Source organism: Numida meleagris, chromosome 10 (genome assembly GCF_002078875.1).
Source record: "Numida meleagris isolate 19003 breed g44 Domestic line chromosome 10, NumMel1.0, whole genome shotgun sequence".
Classification (NCBI taxonomy): Eukaryota; Metazoa; Chordata; class Aves; order Galliformes; family Numididae; genus Numida; species Numida meleagris.
The window spans coordinates 384,720-403,452 of NC_034418.1; the positions used below are offsets into that span (position 1 = coordinate 384,720).

The window sequence follows — 18,733 nt, forward strand, 5'->3', positions numbered from 1 at the left end:
CTGACCCTTCTCTGCCAAAGATCTCCAGGACACGCTGGCACTGCCTCCTGTACACACCCCCTTTTCTGCTTATCAGCTGGCCAGCTTTCTCTGCCTTCTCCTTCTCCTGCAGCACTCAAAGTTCAGCCAGTGTGAGGCTCAAAGCCTTTGACAGTCTTCATCCAGTTTTCCTTAACACCCAAACCCACGTTCACACCTTGCATTCCCGTGTGTTGTGGCTATGTGTTTCCTTCCTAATTCCCTTTTTGGTTTCCTCTTTACAGCAGCCTTTCCCCCAGCCGTGCTTCCGTGGGAAAATCCAGGCTGCAGGAGATGGCTGGAGCCATCTGGACAAGGGCCAGGGTCTCACACTCCTTGCAGCAGTCATTGCTTTGCTCTCGTTTTGCCGTGCATTTCAGTGTTTTTGGCTCACAGAGATACTGACTGAATTTGATTCTGGTTTTCCAGTCCAAGGACTGTCCCTTCCGCTGGCCCACTGGGATGTGCAGCACAAATGAGATTCTCTGCTCTGTAGTGATGAACTGTGCTGGGAGGGCAACGGTCTGTGTTATGGTTTCCCAGGCCGTGAACACAGAGCGTGTGCTCCAAGGCAAGCACAGGCTTGCTGATACTAAAGAGAGCTGCTATGTTTGGCTCCAGTAACTGCATCCAGCCGTGCGAAACTTCAGAGGAGCAACATTTCAGGAGTTTCCTGAAGATCTCATTCCTCTGAAGGCATCAGATTGCTGGGAACTCGGTAGGCAGGAAATGCTTTAGTGGACAGCTATTTTTGGAGCAGGCACCTCTGCTCCCATCTAGAACCAGATGATTCCCTTGTAACGGGCCTCCTCCTCCGTGTGCTCCCCACAATGCAGTTCCTCTGCACCTTGGGAACGAGGACTGGGGTCCCCACCGTGCCCACTGCCCGCATCCCTCAGTGCCGCATCCCCACGGCTCCTGAACGCCTCCAGGGACGGGGACTCCCACACCCCCCCCGTGCAGCTGTGCCAGTGCCTCACCGCTCTTTGGGAGAAGGAATTTTTCCTACAGCGGGTATTGTATTTCCTTAAAACTCACAGAAAAATAGAGACAATTTGATGCTACAATGTATTTCCACATATGTCCCTTGCAGCAAAACATGACGTTAAAAGAGCAAGTGAACAAGCAGGCTGCTCGGGCACGGCAGCTGGATATTCGTCCCAGCCGTCCCTTACCCTCTGATTAAGGGAAGAAGTTACTGAATCGCGATCTGGGCAGAAAGCACCGCTCACAGCCACTGCCATCCCCGGGTAAGGCCTGGGGCGCAGCGGCAGGCCCAGCCCGCGGCCCCGTTGCCATGGCAGCGCCCCCGGAAGTAGATCCGCCGCGCGGAAAGTAGTTCCCTGGTGACGGCGCTGCGGTTCCCGGAAGCGCGCGGCGGCGGCGGCAGCGGGGCGGCAGCGGAGTGATCCGCGGGCGCCGCTGTGTCCTTCCGCCGCCGGTCGCGGTGGCGGCGCTGTCCCGCAGCCGCCATGTTCAAGAACACGTTCCAGAGCGGGTTCCTCTCGGTGCTCTACAGCATCGGCAGCAAGCCGCTGCAGATCTGGGACAAGAAGGTGCGCGGCGGGGTGGGGCGGTGAGGCCGGGCCTCCCGGGAGTGAGGGCAGAGCATCACCGGGTGGGCCGCGAGCAGCGGTGCGGTGGGCGCTGCTGGGGGGCGGCGCAGCGTGGGTCTGAATTCCGGGAGGGGGTTGGACTCAGCGATCCTGTGGGTCCCTTCCAGCATCCCCACGGCGCGGCTCTCTGATGGGTCATCCCTGCGCTCTTCAGGGATGCGCACCGGAGTTTATGGTGGGAGCTGGAAGCGGCGGGTTTGTTTGGTGTGTGCCTCGGGCTCAGCGAACGCGCCCCTTACTGGCGCACGGTAACGACCCGCTGGGCATTCCCCGCCCCGCCCCGCTGACAGCCGCCGGCACGGACCCCGCTGCAGCAGCCGGGGAGGAGACGTGTGTCCCCCCCGGCCTGGGGACCCGCTTCTGGTTGCCTCTCGCACGTGGTTGTTCAGAGCCCGCAGCCCGCCCCAGCAGCATCCCACCTCCCAGGCCCCTCGGCAAAACGTGGGGATGCGCTTACGTGTGTCTGGGGGAGCGCTGTGTGCACCCACAGCTGCCCAAAGCCCGTCGGCTCCCACTTCTCCCTCTTGTTCCCCCCCCCAACTCGCTTCTGGACGAGGAAGGTAACTTATGGTCATGTATGATACCGGTGCTTGGCCGCAGCCCACCACCGCACGGTGTGATGAGCCGCAGGTTCTCGTGGATCCTTGTGTCCTGCTGCCCCGTGTGTCCCCAGGCGTGCTGCGAGCAGCGGTGCCAGCCGCGTTTCGTTGGCCCTTGGCCCCAGCACCGATTCGGCAGCGAGCCTCCAGAGGTCGGCCTCGCACCGCGCCGCCCTGGCTCGCTTTCCTCTGGGCTCTGTTACGTCGGAGCGTTGCTAACAGCAACCGCAGCCTTAAGGAATAACGTCTGCTCAGAAATAATTCTCAGTGAAGCCGCCTCCCCCTCCGGGCTTCGGGGTGCGCGTCTGCAAAATGAGCTTTTCCAGTTTGTCCTTAGACGGCAGATAGTTTCCTGCTTAATTCAGAGGGCATTAAGCGTTTGACGGAATTCTGTTTTCTGAGGAAACGCTGCCCTGTCTTACAGCTCCAGAAATCCACCTGCTTAGGCGTACGCCTCAAGCTGCTGTCACATTTGTGTTGTCTGTCCATCCCGCAGGGGCTAGTGATGAGCATGGGCCCGCCCGCGTTATCTGCAGCAGGGTGCAGCTCGTGGAGCTTACGCCGTGCTGGGCAGGGCTGGGAGGAGGGCCTCTGTCTGCCTGCATTTCTACCACTCTCTTTTCTGATGTCTTTCCTCCGCTTCCTGGTAGTGCTGAGGAAGACAAGGCGCTTCTTTTCGTCGTCGCTGTGATTCTGGGGAAGGAAAGCCTTCCACAGGCTGAGGGAGGTGCCCGGGTCGCAGATAGAAACTCTGCTGAGTAATCAGTTCAAAGCGTGCTTAGCTGCCTGCTCTGTTTCTGACCTTTCTGGAGAAGCCCAGGTGTGGCCCTTCGGTACAGAGCCATAAACCACCCGTGGTGAACGTTGCCATGGAGGCTTGGTTAGTGCTGCTGTCACCTGCTGCCCGGGCAGGGTGATTTCCCGGTGTTAAGTCAGCGTGCTCTGCCCCCGTGGGCACATGGCTTGAATTTCCTTTATGCCAGCTGCTGCTTTAATAGAGGCACGTGGGGCTTCTGCTGGGCTGCTGATTTAGAGTGGGAAAAAAAAATGTCACTGGGGAAAAACCAAAAGACAAGTGATGCAGACCTTGTGTGATTGTTTTTTTCCTCAGGTGACCTATAAGGCCATGGGAGCTACATTTAATACAAAGGAGGGTTGTGGTTATCCCGTAAGGATCCTTTCTCTGAGCTTAATGCTTTCTGGAAGTAGCAGAGCTAGGGGCAGTCTGGCAGGGCAGGCTGCCATCCAGCACTTCCCAGCAGTGGTTGGGTGATGCAGGCTGAGGTTTCATGCAGAGTGGTGGGCTGCTGGCAGGGCTCTTGTCTTCCTTCCTGCAGCATTGCCCAGGTAGGTCCCTGTGGAGATACAAACCTTGAAGATGAATTGCTAAATTTGTCAGTCATTTTGTAGTTCCTGATTGGAACCATCCCTTCGGGAGCTTAATGTATCCTGGATATTAGCAGCGGTGATAGGTGCTAAAGAAATTAATTTATGAAATCGGAAGGAGCATTGCAATTTGCTGATGTAGCATTGGAGAAGAGCAGAAGGCTTAATTAGCAAAAGTGCATTTTAACTGGAGATAAATTTGATGGGAAGTGAGCTGCTTCATTAAAGACATAAATCCACAGACCCTGGGATTCGGCCATGTTGCTTGTGGAGAGAACCGAGTTTGTGTTGGCTTCTGGTTGCTGCGTGGCCTCCCCAAGCTCTGGGAGGCTGTGCCCCATAGCAGAGCAGACCCGAGCTTTGAGCCTGTGTGCTCTGTAACAGAAGAGTCTGCACCAAGCTCCCACCTGGTCCTGCTCTGCCACAGAGGCAGCCAGCTGTGCCCAGCAGCAGAGCCCTACACCCCTTGATGGCTGCCTGGTGGCTTCCTTTGCTTACATCTCTGTTGCTCATGCTTGGTTTTGCCTCTTATCGCACTCTGGATTGCTCTTGCTCTGACGTCTTTCTGTTTGTTTATTTGGGCGCCTTACATGAGGCTTGAGTCACCCGTGTTTGCTGGAGTGTGTCTGGATAAATCGAAGTCTTGCACTCAGTCTGTGCAGCACGCTTGGCCACGGGCGCTTGCTTGGAGTCTTGGCACTCTGGGGTGAGGATTAAAGTCTTGGAAGCAGAGATGTCCGCAGCAATAGCAGCCAAGTAAATGTAGATGATCCCCTCAGGGTCTTTTTCCCCTTGTTCCTGGAGCTGCGGGCACCTCCTGTTTCCCTCTCCAGTAACATTTGTGCTGTCTGCCCGCTTCTCTTCCAGGTGCGCAATGGTCACATCAAGCGGATCACCGATAACGACATCCAGTCACTGGTGCTGGAGATTGAAGGGACAAATGTCAGGTAGGAGAAGGCTGCCTCAGCCCCAGCCTGCCCTGGGAGCTTGGTCCTGGAGCTGAGTGTAGGAATAACTGCCTGCTAATGAGGAAGCAGCCCTCTCCCTTCTGCATCTTTCGTGTCTTAGGCCTGCTCTGCCCACGTGACAGCTATTCCGACAGCAGACAGGAGGGCAAGAGAGAGAGAAATTTATGAGGGGGATTGCTTATGGTGCCTCACTTAACCACGTTGTCCCCGTCAGCTGGAGGAGGAGACGGGGGCTCCTCTGGCTGCAGGCTTGGCATCCCCACAGCCACGCTGCTGCGGTGTGGTTTGGAGCAGGGTGCTCCTTATAAGGGCAGTGGAGTCTCCTCTCCTGCAGACAGGCTGTGCCAGCGCTGCTCTTCCTCCCAAGATATGTTGATACAGAACTTGCCAGACATGACGTGTGCTTTTAGGGCTCATGACCTCTGTCTTCCAGCCATATACAGCACGCAGGCCTTCTGCCATGCTCTGGAGGACTCTACCTGTTCAGTTAAAGAGATTGTGTTAAGAAATAGTGCTGACATAGCCTTGAAATGGGGGAGTTCAGGGCATTCAGGAAGGTGTTTCGTGCCCTGGGTGGGAAAAGTGGGATTTGAAATGCATTCTTTGGGCCTCTCAGCTTGTTCTCCCTGAAGCTTTGTCTGAAACTCTCCCTCCTGATTCGGGAAGCCGTGCTGGTTGCTGAGATCTTATGATCACAGCCATCTCTTCCTACCTGTCCTCCAGGATTGCATTAAGTCAAGTGAAAGGCTTGAGGCTTGGACTGCGTGCTTTATGCCATGTGAGATCCTTAAGTATTTTTCTGTCACTCTCAGTACCACATACATCACATGCCCTGCTGACCCCAAGAAGACCCTGGGCATCAAACTGCCTTTCCTAGTGATGATCATCAAGAACCTGAAGAAGTACTTCACTTTTGAAGTGCAGGTGAGGAGGGCAGGGTCCAGAGATCAGTGAGGAGGGTGTGAGGGGCCTACACTCTCATTGGAACTTTGTCCCCAGCAGCGTCAGGTCCCCAGAACAGTTGTGCTGTCATGGCTGTGTGATGTGTCGTGTCTTCTGCTGTGACAGGCACGAGCTCACCTTGTTTGCTCATCAGTCAGCTCACGTGTGTGTCACAGCTATTTATGAAAGTGGATCTGTTTGCTGTTAAAAATAGCGCTGCAAAATGCTGGAGGGAGAGGAGGAGAGCCCTACCTCGGGGACAAGCAGGGCCTGAGTCTGGAACAGCTGCTGCCTCGGGGAGCTGGAGGTGCTGACCTCGGGGTCAGCGTCCTGCTTTCCTTGCCCCAGGTGCTTGATGACAAGAACGTACGCCGGCGCTTCCGGGCGAGTAACTACCAGAGCACAACGCGAGTGAAGCCCTTCATCTGCACCATGCCCATGCGGCTGGACGACGGCTGGAACCAAATCCAGTTCAACCTCTCGGATTTCACGCGCAGGGCTTACGGGACAAATTACATTGAGACTCTGAGAGTTCAGGTAAGAAGCAGTCGCGTCCTCCACACGGAAACCAACGTGGCAAGCTTCCTTGGGTTGGGACAGCCTTGCTGGAAAGTAGGAATCCAGGCTTAGCCCCATTTGGTTCCTCTGCAGTGCCTTTTCCTGCTGAAGATGTGTAGCTTGGATCTTATGCTAGAAATTCACATTTACTGTGCTGAGTGGCATGTGTTATTTTGAGTGTTCCTGTTCCTTAGTGTGACTGCTGCAGTGCCTCGTGGGGTTGCCCCAGATCAGCAAACTGCTGACCTCACATACCCAGAAGGGGTCTGGGGTGACTCTTTCAGCTGGTAGCAGAGGCAGTGCAGCCTGGGCAGTCTGATTCCCAACCTCAGGAAGCCCTGGAGAGGGAGTGCTTCAAGTGTAGCAGGCTGAGTGTCCTCCTGGCTAATGCTGATACCAGTGGAGAAGTAGAGATGGGTTCACAGCCAAGAACACTCTGCTAGCAAGCAACTAAGGTGGATCTCCGTTTTGTAGAGATGCCGGAGTTTGCCCATGCTTTTTGAGACAGCCTGTGTCAATGGAGAGAGCAGCTAAGAAAGCAGAGGGCTGGTGTTTTTTCTCTGATGTCCCATTAGATTCAGAGAGTTCACAAGGTCTCCTGAAAAGACTCAGACCAGAACTATTCTAGTGGGGCAGCCAGAATGTCTCCTGCCTTGCAAAACAAACAAGGGTGTTTGCTGAGTGGCTAGTTCTTTGTTTCTATGATGATGGGGAATAGCTGGCGTGCTGTGGCACCTAGCCCGCAAACTTGCATTAGGTGGTGCTGGGGCAGGAGGGAGACCACCTAGCAGCAGCGGGCAGGCTGGAAGGACTCATGCAGGCTGCTGAGCTGGGGAATCCGGACTGCTGCACGATGGCAAAGCTGGATGTGGAGGGAGCAAGTGGAAAAAGGGGCTGACTCTCTGCTGTGACTCATAGATCCACGCCAACTGTCGCATCCGACGGGTGTACTTCTCCGACCGGCTGTACTCTGAGGATGAGCTCCCAGCTGAGTTCAAGCTGTACCTGCCTGTCCAGAACAAGGCCAAGGTGAGCCAGCTGTGGGGAAGGAGGGTGGCAGCAGCAGTGGGGCTGGGCAAGCATTGCTCCTTTCCCTGCTGCCTTTACAATCCAAAGTTTCTTCTGGCAGCAGAGTTCTCTCCAGCTTTGGCCTGCAGCCAGGGAGCACCCTCTCTGTTTCCAGGATGAGCAGTCTGTCTGGTGGCTTGCTGAGTGGCTTTCCTGCCAAAGCACGTGGAAGTTGCCATTCCCACTTAGGAGCGGGGAGAGCTGTGCAGCTGCTCCCCACACCCTTCCCTTTGTGCTGGAGGGTGCTGGGCAGAGCAGCAGCCTCCTGGTATCTCCTGGGAGCTCTCGCCCATGACTCAGCACGGTGACTTTGCTGTTCACAGCTAGCTGCACCTTCTTTGTCAGGGCCGGGCTTTCCCAGTGCGGATACTTGCTTTAGCAAAGAGTATTCCTGGATACAATTTCAAGGATCTGAAGGGGTGGTCCTGATCTTAGTGGGAGGTGGAAGGCAGTGTTAACAGAAGGTCCCACCTCTGAGGAATCCATCGCTGCCTCCTGGGATGAAGTGGCCTCATAGAGGTGTTGGGGGAACTCTCAGTGCCTTCCCAGTACAGTTCTTGGTGCCACCTGAATGCTGTGTGTCTAGTAAGTATCTCCTTTCTTCTCCCCGCTCTGTCCAGCAATAACACTATGTTGAGAAGAGATGCAAGAAATGTTTGGGGTCGACAAAAGGAGGTGAAAGAGAAAGCTGCGCTGAGACCAAGTTTTCTATCAGCTCACCTTGCCTAGGGTAACTTTGATTCATCTGGTATCCCTCTTCTGGACAGGACACAGTTAACCACGTAGCAGGTCTGGGACTGTGTTGTTAGTGTGCGAGTCCTACAGAATCAGAGTTTTCCTACTGACTGTTCCTAAAGTGCTGAGCCTAAACACTGCAAGTGGCATGGTACCTGATCTCGTGTTGCTCAAAGTGGCCACTGCCCCTCTGAATAGAGGATTTGGCAGGAATTACAGAGTTAAGCATGCCCTCTTGAAGATACCAATTTGATCTTTCTTTCCTTGTTTTCCATCTCTTGTTTTATATATGCTCTGAATATGGACGTAATACTCATTCTTGGAAAGTTATTAAACATTTGACTGTTTGTAAGTCTGCTTCTGTCATTTTCCTCCTTTGATGGGTCCTTCAACTTGCACGAGCGTGCACTTCAGAAAGTGCTGAGGAGTTTCCATAGAAACCCAAATGTGAGGATTTGCCTCTGGATTTGACTTTGGCAGCCTTGCTTCTTAAGGGTCAGCACGGTTGCGGACAACAGTGATGTGGAGAGAGGAAAAGCAGTGAAGGTTTCAGTAGAGGAGACAGGATCTGTCCGCTGTGGCTTATTCCAATTCATGAGCTGGTGTTAATTGACCTGTGACAAAACCCATGCTGTTCTCTTCTGGTACACGGAAATGGATTTTTCATTCCCTGCCTACTTGAAGCCATTTTCCCAGCAGTGACAAATTGGTCGTACCTGCCTGTTAACCTGGCACGGTTCTGATAGCTGCGTATTTAAACAACTCCTGCTCTCAGCCAAGCCTTTAACAGCTACTTATAGCAGAGAGCGCACAATAGCCTTCCAGCTGCCAAATTGTCCCTTTCCCTGGGGATCAAAGAGGAGGTTTAGCAAAGAAGCATAATAGAAGCGAAGCAGTGAAGCGGAAGTCTTTTCCTGTTCTGAGGCTGCCCTTCCCTGCCTCGAACCAATTTGCCTTTGTTGTGGGATGGCGTGCAGAGAGGAGGCTGCAGACCTCCACCAGTAACGGAGAAAGTCTGAGAGAAGCCGGTGCCTTTCCTCCCTGGGCCCGGCCCCAGCAGCAGTGCAGGTGGGTGCGTTCCCACCGCAGGGGTCGATCCCTCCCCGGTGTTGGGCTCTGCGTGAACTGGGATGTAGATACATTATTGTCCTGTGACACAAAGCCAGTGTCCCCTAGAGGAGAGTGTGCTGGGGGACACCTGCCCTGAATGTGCCCCACGTTCTGTGTTTAGTCCTCCTGGTTTCGGGACTTGGAACGACCATTTACCCCCAGTCCTGTATAAGGGCCCAGCTGGTTCCTGTGTCGCCTACCGTGCACCTGCCTCGTGTGCCCCTTGAAGGTGGTGCAGTTTGAAAGGGAGGTGCTGGCCCCGTGTCGCTGCTTGGTGCTGGATGGCACTTGCAGAAGGCTTCCTGGTGAAAGTCTTTCCGATTTCTGTAGCAGCTGAATAGCTTGGTGGTTCCAAGGAAGCCCGCATGGGAAGGCACCATCCATCTTGCTCAGATATCTGTCAGGGCTTGGCTGGGCTTGAGATTCATTAAGTGGAGTCACACTGTATCATGTGCCAAGGATTGGCCTTAATGAAATCTATGGCCAGGCTCTCCTGACAGGATTTCAGCGCTTGCCAGGTGCGGGGGAGCAGGCCAGCCTCAGCTGCTGAGGGAACCCATCAAACCCTGGCAAGTGAAGCGTCCCTTCCCACAAGCCCTTGCTCACGAGCGCATTTCCAGGAGTTGCCTTTCCCAGCCTTGCTGGGCCTACGCTGCTCGTCGTCCCTCGTCTGCTGGGGATTTGGGATGGTGCTGGGTGAGCGACCTCCACGTGTTAACGCAGGCGTCCCTGAGCTGGCTGCCTCTGTGCAGGGATGTGCTGGGCCCTGCTGCCAATTCCTGCCTGGCTCCAGGAGCTGTGCCAGCTCCCAGCCGGACCCTTACAGCCACGTAGACTCTCTGTGTAGTTTTTAAGATGAAGCCAAATGCGGGATCTTCCTGTTTACACACTGCACAAAGTGGAGCATCATCAGATACTGGCTCTTTCCTGTACGGGCAGATGGTGATGAGTTTACAGAGTGCAGTTCAAAACTATTCTATTTTAATCCTGCTCTCCCATCAAAACTTTTAACTGTGTTGCTGACACGAAGGCAGGTGAAGGTGGGATGCTCTCCCTGTAGGAGAGGAGGGTGCTGCTGGCAGACGGGCCAGAATATCTCAGGAGCTGTGCCAGCAGTCACTTTCTAGAGTAAACATGCATTAGCAAAACTCCTGTGATGAAGGGCCCAGCTTTTTGCTGCTTTGCATGTGGCTTTGACCAAGCTGGATGCAGCATGCCCCAGTGTAGGAGTGGAAGCAGGAGGGGCACAGAGCCTCAGCCAGGAGCCAACCCCAGGATGGCCACTGTATGTGTACTGTGAGGCAGCCTCAGCTCGGTGCAAGGAGTGGGCAGAGGGGTGAGGGGTCCTGGGTGGGTGCAGACAGCCCCTGGAGAGCGGCTCGGAACTATCTCGTGCTCCTTCACCTTTCTGTGGGTGGCCCGCTCCTTCCTTCCTGCCCGAACCCTTTCTGTGTTTTATGGTGGGAGAGAAAGGAATCTCTCTTCACAGGGAGCCCTCGGAAAGTTTCAACCTGGGGCGGAGCAGGCGCTGATGAGGTCCAGAGAAGAGCTTCCCTCGCCTCCGCAAGCTTTTCTCCTTCCTCTACTACCAGCTGGGGCAAGGCCCTGCGAGCGAGCGCTTTGAGCAGGATGTGAGCACCCGGAGCCTTCTTTCTAAATCAAAGGCAAAGCTTTCCCTTGCGGTCCTGACCGCTGAAGGATGCCAAATGCATGGGTTGCTGCACCTGAGGGCAAGGTCTGGGGGGCTGGGTGAGGGAGCAGGAGCAGCGCTGAGCAGCAATGGGCTGCGTGGTGCCTCCCCAGCACCTTGCCTTGCACAGGAGTGTCTCATTTGCTTCTGATCCATCCCTGGATGCGATATCCAGGAATTAACATCTGAGCCAAGCTCAGCTTCTTGCCCTTTTTGCCTCTGTTTCTTCATCTCCCTGGATGTCACGAGCTAAACATTGCCCTCTCGATGGGGGGGATTACACCTCCCGGCCGTGCTAATCCTCTGCAGCTGTTTTCCAGCGTGGGGAGGGTGGTGCTGGAGGCAAGGGAAATATTTATTTTGAGTTTTGCTATTGGCCACTGCCCAGGAAAAGTGAAGGGCCACGCTGAGGACTTTGCCCACTTCTGCACAGAGAGAGAATGGTGCCAGGGGTGAGGGTTTCCCCTGGCACCCTGCGCTGCGGGACCACCCAAGCAAAGTTTTATTTGGATGAGGGAACAGCTGTGTGCCCTGACTGCTGCCCCCAGCACAGGAGGGGGAAAGCCATGGATGTGACAACGGGCAAGGGGTTCAATGCCTCCCGTGGCCGCAGCAAGCTGCTTTTCAGGAGCCCCAAGGCCTCGTGGCTCTTCCCTCCATCCTCCCCCAGCAGCGTTTCCTCTGGCCTTGAGGCAGGCGGTCAGCAGGGCTCAGTGGGGCCTGGCCCCAGCTCTTCCTCTCTGGCTTCCTCTCTGCTTTCCAGGTCCTCTCCCGGCGGCACGCAGGGGTCTGTGCCCTGGCCCGGCAGAGGAAGAAGAGGGCAGAGGCTCCTCCTGGTCCTGCTGTGGGGCCCGTGGGCCATATTCCTCCCCTTTTGCCTGTAGCAGAGCAGGGTCGCAGTGCTGAGCGGGCAGCAGCGAGTCTCTGCTAGCGTCACCCCCAGGAGAAGGTCACTGCAAGCTGCGGGATGCTCTGTTCAGAGGCTGGGGCTCTCCCTGCAGATGGAGCTCGCTGCCCTTAGAACAATGTGGGAAACTGAGGCAGAGAGAAGGGGCGCAGGCGCTCAGTTCCCTGCATGTGCTGCTGCCTCTCTGCCTTGCAGCTCTCAGCACCCTGCGGGCTCTGCTTATCGGCAGCAGCTATTTATACCTCGCCCTTCCCCGGGTGCTGCGAGGAGTGGGGCTGGCTGCTGTCCCCTCCCCGCGGCTGCCGAGGTGGCTGCCAGCATGCCCGGCTCTCGGGAAAGGGCAGTGTGGCCTCACCATGTGTCTTGAAGCCACAGGCTCTGGTCCTGGCCCCATAGTGGCAGAGGGATGTGGGTGCACGATGGCTGGAGCTGCGCTTTGTGACAGCCCTGGGTCTGCAAGGCAGAGTGCGGGGTGCCAGCGGCCCCATCCCGGCAAGACGCTGAGCTCCGGGTGTTCTCCAGCCTATTTTGGGAATCTGGGGCTGCCTGGGAGGTGGATCCTGGCAGGGCGCAGCTGAGCAGGACGCGTGCTCCCCAGGCATAGAGAAGTGCTGGGAGGGGTGAGGAGCTGGGCTCCTGCTGGGGCCCATCCCCGCGCTCCCCAGTGTCTCACGCGCGGTGCCCAGAGGCCGTGCAGAGCCGGCAGCGAAGAGCCTGAACTCTGCCAAAGCCTTTGTCTCTGGCGGGGTCCCCGGCTGCTGTCAGTGAGTGTTTCCAGATGGCCCCGGGCTCCTGGCACCAGCTCCACTGCAGCATCCGGGGAAAAGCTGGGGGTGGGCAGCAAGATCCCTGCAGAGCGAGCGGGGCGGCCAGGGCCCTGTATCCCCCAGGCTGCTCCCAGCCCTAAAGCAGTGGCGAGACGCTGCCCCAGGAAGGAGATGCCACGAGCATCCTTGGGCAGCTCCACAGCGTTTCTGGGCACTGGGCTTTGGTGCCTGCCCTGCACCCTGCCGAGCCCCTCCCCAGGAGAGAGGGGAAACACAGCTGCTGTGGGAAAGGCATCCGCCATGGGAAACGCAGAGACTCCCAGCCACGCGTTCCTGCCGCCGCCTCCGCGCCTTCTGGCCGGGGTCATCCCTTCGGGTCCCACCGTGCTGGGGCACGTCGGCTGGGCACACGAGCTGCCCGCAGGGCCTGGCTGGGGGAGGGTCCTCGGCTCTGGCACCGGGCCCCAGAGCGGTGGGAGAAACGCGTTCGGTTGCGAGGGAACTGCTGCGGGGTTTGTTTCGTTTGTTTGTTTCAGTTTCCTGGGCCAGAGCCATGACTGCTAAATCAGGCGGCCCGGCCTCGGAGGGCTGCCATCACTGCCTCCCAGCACAGCCCCCCTCCAGTGTGGGGGAAATGGAGAGCAAACCCCATGAGCAGCGAGCCAGCGGGGCCGGGCAGGTGGAAATCAAGGCGGTGCAGTCACCCGGGGCACTTCTCCCAATGTTTCTTTGTCCCCAGTGCTGTCGTCTCGTTGGGCTGTAGTGCCGTGCCGAGTTCCAGGGAAAGGAGCACGTGCTCGGGTGGCAACGCCCGGCTCCAGCAGGCGGGGACGGGGCCAGGGGAAGGGTGTCCCCCACCATGGGGCTCCCCAGTGCTGGGGGTGGCAGCCCAGGGAAGTGGGGTGAGTGCCAGCACCCGTCCTCTTTTCAGGTAATTAGAGGTATGGAAGCACGGGGTAACTTGGTGCTGGGAATTGGCTGCAGCTCTGTATTTGGCACTGTGCCAGCGGCCCTGGGCCCAAGAGGGTGGGGGGCTTCATCCCTTCTGTTTGGCCACAGGCACCGTGGTGCTGTCCCCTCTGAACTGGGGGGATCCCCTCCCTCTGGGGTTGGCAGGGTTGGGGGCGGTGGGGGGAGACCACAGGGACAGTGCCTGCTCCACTGGTCCTGGTCCCATCCCGCTGGGGGGGCTGGGCAGGATGGAAGGCTCCTGCAGGCACAAGGCAAGAAGAGGGTGAGGGTTGGGGTCTGCTCCCCATGGGGCAGCCCGGACCCCTACGCTCCACAGGGTCAGGCCAGGCTGTTTCCGCCCTCGTCCCTGCGGGAACTCGGCCCTGCGCCAGCCATCCCCCCGCCCGAGCGCTCGCTGCACGTCACGCCGATGGCCTCTGCATCCGCTCGGGCCGTGGCAGCCTGCATGGGAGGCGGGGCCCTTCCCAGCAGCACAGCTCCCAGGAGCTGCAGCACCGCCACAGGGGTCCGTGCCCCCACCGAGGGGTGACTGGGGGCAGGGGAGCGTGGGGATGCTGAGCCCCGCTGGAGCCGCCCCACTCGTGCCCAGGCTTTGCTGGCAGAGCCGTGTCTGCTGCCTTGCCAGCTTTCCTTCCCATTGTGGGCTGAGCAACGTTTTTCCCTGGATAAAGCCAATTTCCTGCCCTTGGATCTCATCTCTCCCAGTCCCAAGATTACATCTCCCATCTCTGTAGTGGTCGCGGCTTCTCCAGCTTTCGCCTTCCCTGACAAGTGTCGGCCTTGTTCCCCCAGGACAGCAGCCACGCTGCGCGGGGCAGGGGGTGAAGCACGCAGGGAGCTGGGCCTGGCCCCAGCGCTGCTGGGGGAACCACGCAGCCCCCACCACGCCACAGTGCTCAGCCGTGCGCAGAACAAGGCACGCTGTGTTCCCGCGGGAGCCCCTGAAAGGCGGCTCTGTCTGCTGCTGCCGCCGGGCTGCCTCCGCTGCCCCCCCAGAACGCCAGCCCGGGGGCAGCGGCCCCAGCACCAGCCCCAATCCCTGCAGCCCCCTCCCAGCCCCGTGCACAGCCGCTCTGTGCGGCACAGCTCCTGCCGCATCCCCCCCGCCCCAGTGACACCCATTGAGCACGGACCCGTTAGCCCTCCCGTACAACGGCGGGCAGCCCCATCAGCAGGAAGGACGGCACCACAGCTCCACGCACCCGACCCGTTTAATACAAGCACAAGGCGCCCGTGCCCGCTGCCCTGCCCGCGGGGCCGGGGGAGGCAACGCTCTGCAAAGGGAAACACGCTCCTGGAAGGCTTTGACTGTGGCAGCAGGTGCCCACACTGGCAGCCAAAGCTGGAAGAGGGGGCTGAGCTGAGCAGGGGGCATGGATGCAGCGTCACACCCCTCAATGCCAGCCAAAGGCCCCGCGGGGGTGTGAGGAGGGGGCCTGGTCCCTCACCTGTCTCTCTGATGGGGTTTGCAAGCTCAGTGCCGTTGCCAGGCATTGCATCTCCTGCCTGCACTGTCCCCTACCACCAGCCACGCTCAGCCCCCACTTGCCTCACACTTCAGGTGCCCACAGCTCCACGTCCGCCTGCTGCCAGCTGGGGGCATGGGTGGGCAGCACAGAACCCCTCTGCCCTGCACGCACAAGCAGTGTCCACAGTTCAGCAGCTGGGTTCATACCAAAGAATGCAGCCGGGCTGGGGCATGCGAGACAAGGTGATGGGGGATGCTAAGAGACGGAGGGGCACCTCCAGCCTGGGGGACCTCGACTCCCCCCAGCTCCTCGCCCACACCCCTCCCTGGTGCTGTGGCACCCGGCTGCACTCAGGCCAGGGGCTCCGGGAAGCCCTCAGCCTGGGGCTGGGGCAGGCAGCATCCCTCCTTCCTGGAGCCGGACCAGCGAGCGGCAGTGTGCGCGGGGACCGAGGGGAACGGGACCAACCTCTGCGTATAAATATGCCGCTGGGGAGGGCAGGGTGGGGCGGGCTCATCGTTAGCACCATGGTGGCAGGGAGAAGGGGGGAGAAGGCGGGGGTCAGACCCACTCTTGCAAGGAGCGCTTGCAGTACAAGAGCATTCGGGGTGTGCCCTTCCTCTGCATCTGCACGATGACATAGATGAGGCCGAGGATGCAGAGCAGCAGCACCAGCAGCACCAGCACCATCACCACGCTCATGGTGCGCGTGTACTCATCGATCTGCACCACCACGTCCACATCACCGCCCTTCTCGCGGCCGCCCTCGCCATAATCCTCCTCGTCCTCCTCCTCCTCCTCTTCGTCGCCATCGTCCCGTGGGGTCTCGTCGCCGTCGGGGTTGAAGGGCGGTCGGTCCACGTCGGGCCAGCGCGGCGGGCTGGGCTCCGGGACCAGCTCCACATGGCAGCCCATGAAGTCCCGCAGGATGGATTTGGGATAGCCCGGCTCCGTCCTGAGCCGCTCGTTGTCAAACTTCCAGTACTTTGTGCCTCTGTAGAAGTAAGTGGAGGCTGGGGAGAAGGGTGGGGGGGAGAGATGGGAGAGAGGGGTGAGCGGCTGCAGCCAGGCACAGCTCCCACACGATGGAGAGCAGGCAATGCAGAGGAAGGCGGCCTCTGCCTCCATTATGTCCTGCAGCATCCCACTGAGGGCCACTATAGCCGCAGGCAGCTGCTGGCAGGGTGACTGCATCTCCTTTGCCCACCCCTCTCCTCTACTTACAGGCATCTGAGCTGAGGAAGGCACCCTTGGGCGAGGGGGGGATGCCCACCCAGACCGAGATGGGCTTGGGGTAGCCAGGGTCCACCGAGCGCGTGTCCTCATTGAAGCGCCAGTATCTGTGGGAGGCAGTGGGACAGAGTGAGCAGGGGGGCACAGACATGCTTCCCCCCACCCCCCCCCAAGAGCCATAGGCAGCACAGGGTGCCCCAGCTTTTCCATCAGCCCTCAGTCCAGAAAGCCATTTGCTGACAGCTCATCATCCCACCTCCACGCAGCTCACACTGCCCCCACACCAGACTGGGGAACAGAGGCACCCACCTGTCCCCACGGAAGAAGAAGGTGTGCCCTGTTGGCTCCCACCAGACTGCAGTGTCGATGTTGTCGTAGGGGATGCCCTGCCCGTAGGTGGACAGGGGCTGGGGGTACCCAGCTTCCAGGTTGGCTTCACGGAAGAGCCAGTACCGGTTGCCTGAATGGGAGGAAATGGAGAAAGCAGGTGAGGCTGCATTGCCCAGCTGCACATGGTCTGGCCATGATGTGGGAGCACCCCCTGCCCCATCCCTCCCCTGCAGCTCCAGCTGCCCTGCTCACCTTTAAAGAACACAAATCTCCCATCGTGCCTCTCGTAGGCAGCGTCGATGTCCCCAGGCAGTCCCCGCCAGAAGTGCCCGATGGGCATGGGGTAGTTGTCTAGCACCCGATTGTGCCGGACCCGCCAGAACCACTTGCCCTGGTGGGAAGCAAAGCATCAGCACAGCACGGGGACATACAGGGACAGAGCCCTGGGGACAAGCCAGGTGCTGGGGTACCCCTTCCACCCAGAGACCCTGGGGTGGACATGGGCACAGAGGGGCGGGCAGGTGTCCTGGCCGGTACCTTGAACACAAACATCTCCCCCCGCAGCACCGCCACCGTGTCGAAGTTCCCGTCGCAGATGTCGGGGCCATACTGGTCGGGTCGGTCCGGGTTGCCAGGTTTTGGGGGCCGCTCTGGTTTCCCTGGCGGAGGTGGCTTTGGCGGTCTGTGGTCCGGCCTGCCAGGTCTCCGAGGTGTCACGGTGGGCAAGGGCTTGGTGGGCTGAGGGTGCCCATCTGCGGTACCTGCACAGAGCAGGAGAGGGCAGATGGAGCACCTGCAGACTCGCAGTGCCTCCCCTCCCCTTTCAGAGGCTCCGAGACCCAGCAGCCAGCCCCAAAGCCGGTGGAGCACCCGGCTTTGTCCCCTGCCAGCCCACGTCCCAGTGCAGCTCCTCACCGTACAGCTGCTGGATGCCCTTCAGGTCGTCCTCAGGCAGCTGGAAGTTCTCTGTATCCATCCACTGGTAGAAGGGGGCCATGATAGCACTAGGGTTGCTAGAGTGCTCCAGGCCCAGAGAGTGCCCCAGCTCATGCACAGCCACCAGGAAGAGGTTGTTCCCTGTGGGGAAAGTCACTGTCAGCACGGCACCTGGCACGGGGAGCTCCCTGCCCCAACACCCCGCAACCCGTGACAGGGATGCTCTGCAGGGAGCCACAGCCACCCACACCGCCCTCAGAGAATCTGTTCTCCCAGTGCCCCTGCCCACTCCCTCCCACCGCCTCGGGCCATGCCCTCCAGGTGCCAGGGACACAATCCGGCCCTCAGGCTGCCCCCAGCACCACCCAGTCCACCCCTCTGCCCCAGCTCACCCGACACATCCGTGTTTTCCAGTGTCCAGGGCTCGTCCGAGTCAAAGTGTGTGTCCCCCCCCATCCCCGGGCCGGGGAAATAAGCGTGAGCCAAGAACCCCCCGACGCCGTCGAAAGGGGAGCTGTCCCCGTGGAAACCAGAGGCGAAGAGCACCATGATGTCAGCCTCCTTCTTCCTCTTCTGGCGGATGTCTTCGTAGGGCACCTCCTGGAAGGCCAGCGGCGTGGCCTGCTCCCACACGCGGAACGCCTGGCGGATGGCCTCGTACGAGTGGTAGCGGCCCAGCTTCTCCGTGTAGTTCTGGATGCTGCAGGCACAGAGCGGTGCAGGCTCAGGGCAGCGCCCGCGGGCCGTGTCCCGCAGGGTCTGTGCCCGGGCAGGGAACGCTGGCTGTGTACCTGAAGGTGAGGTGGCTCTGGCTCCAGCGCCGCCCGGTCAGCGCGTACCGCTTCCGCCGCATGTTGGACTTCATCCGCACCCCGAACTGGTCCGGGACCCCACAGCGGGGCCGCTTCATCCACCTGGCGGGGGGCAGCGGGGCTCAGGACACGGCACCCCGAGGGGTTACAGCACCGGGGGGGGGGCACTGAGGGAAGGCGCAGCTCCCGGGTGCAGGGGCGGGCAGGGCTCCCGCAGCCCCGGGGCTCGGCGCCGGGGGCAGTGACTGAGCACATCCACCGCGCCGGGAAAGGGGGGGGGGGGGGGGGACCGCGTGTTGGTCACGGGCTGACCCCGCTCCGGGGAGAGGAGGCCCGGGGGCGAGCTCACATTTTGGTCTCCTCGTCCAGCACGCCGGTGACGGGGATCCCGTAGAACTTCTGCATCTCGGAGAGGGCCGAGGAGAGGATCTGAGCGGAGCGCATGGTGGACATCTGCCGGCTGCCCGGCGGCAGGTACCCGTACAGCCGCAGCCATGCCTGCGGGCACGCGGCGATCAGCGGGCGGCCACCGGACCGACGGCTCCGCGCGACCCCGCACCCTCTCCCGGGGGGCACGGCGGCCCGGCCCGAGCCCCGGGGCCGTGCGGAGCTCCGCT

General features: G+C 59.5%; 2 protein-coding genes across 2 annotated transcripts; one reads left to right on the forward strand and one right to left on the reverse strand.

The window, feature by feature from the left end:
• On the forward strand, positions 1,363-8,242 carry CFAP20 (cilia and flagella associated protein 20). Its single transcript, XM_021408759.1, has 6 exons — positions 1,363-1,574; positions 4,487-4,566; positions 5,400-5,511; positions 5,878-6,066; positions 7,006-7,116; positions 7,776-8,242. The coding sequence occupies exons 1-6, from the start codon at positions 1,491-1,493 to the stop codon at positions 7,779-7,781; spliced, it is 582 nt and encodes a 193-aa protein (XP_021264434.1). The 5' UTR covers positions 1,363-1,490; the 3' UTR covers positions 7,782-8,242.
• On the reverse strand, positions 14,530-18,631 carry MMP15 (matrix metallopeptidase 15). Its single transcript, XM_021408810.1, has 9 exons — positions 18,466-18,631; positions 18,096-18,218; positions 17,697-18,004; positions 17,284-17,445; positions 16,906-17,129; positions 16,621-16,759; positions 16,348-16,498; positions 16,030-16,145; positions 14,530-15,818 (listed from the first exon to the last, which is right to left on the reverse strand). The coding sequence occupies exons 1-9, from the start codon at positions 18,567-18,569 to the stop codon at positions 15,367-15,369; spliced, it is 1,779 nt and encodes a 592-aa protein (XP_021264485.1). The 5' UTR covers positions 18,570-18,631; the 3' UTR covers positions 14,530-15,366.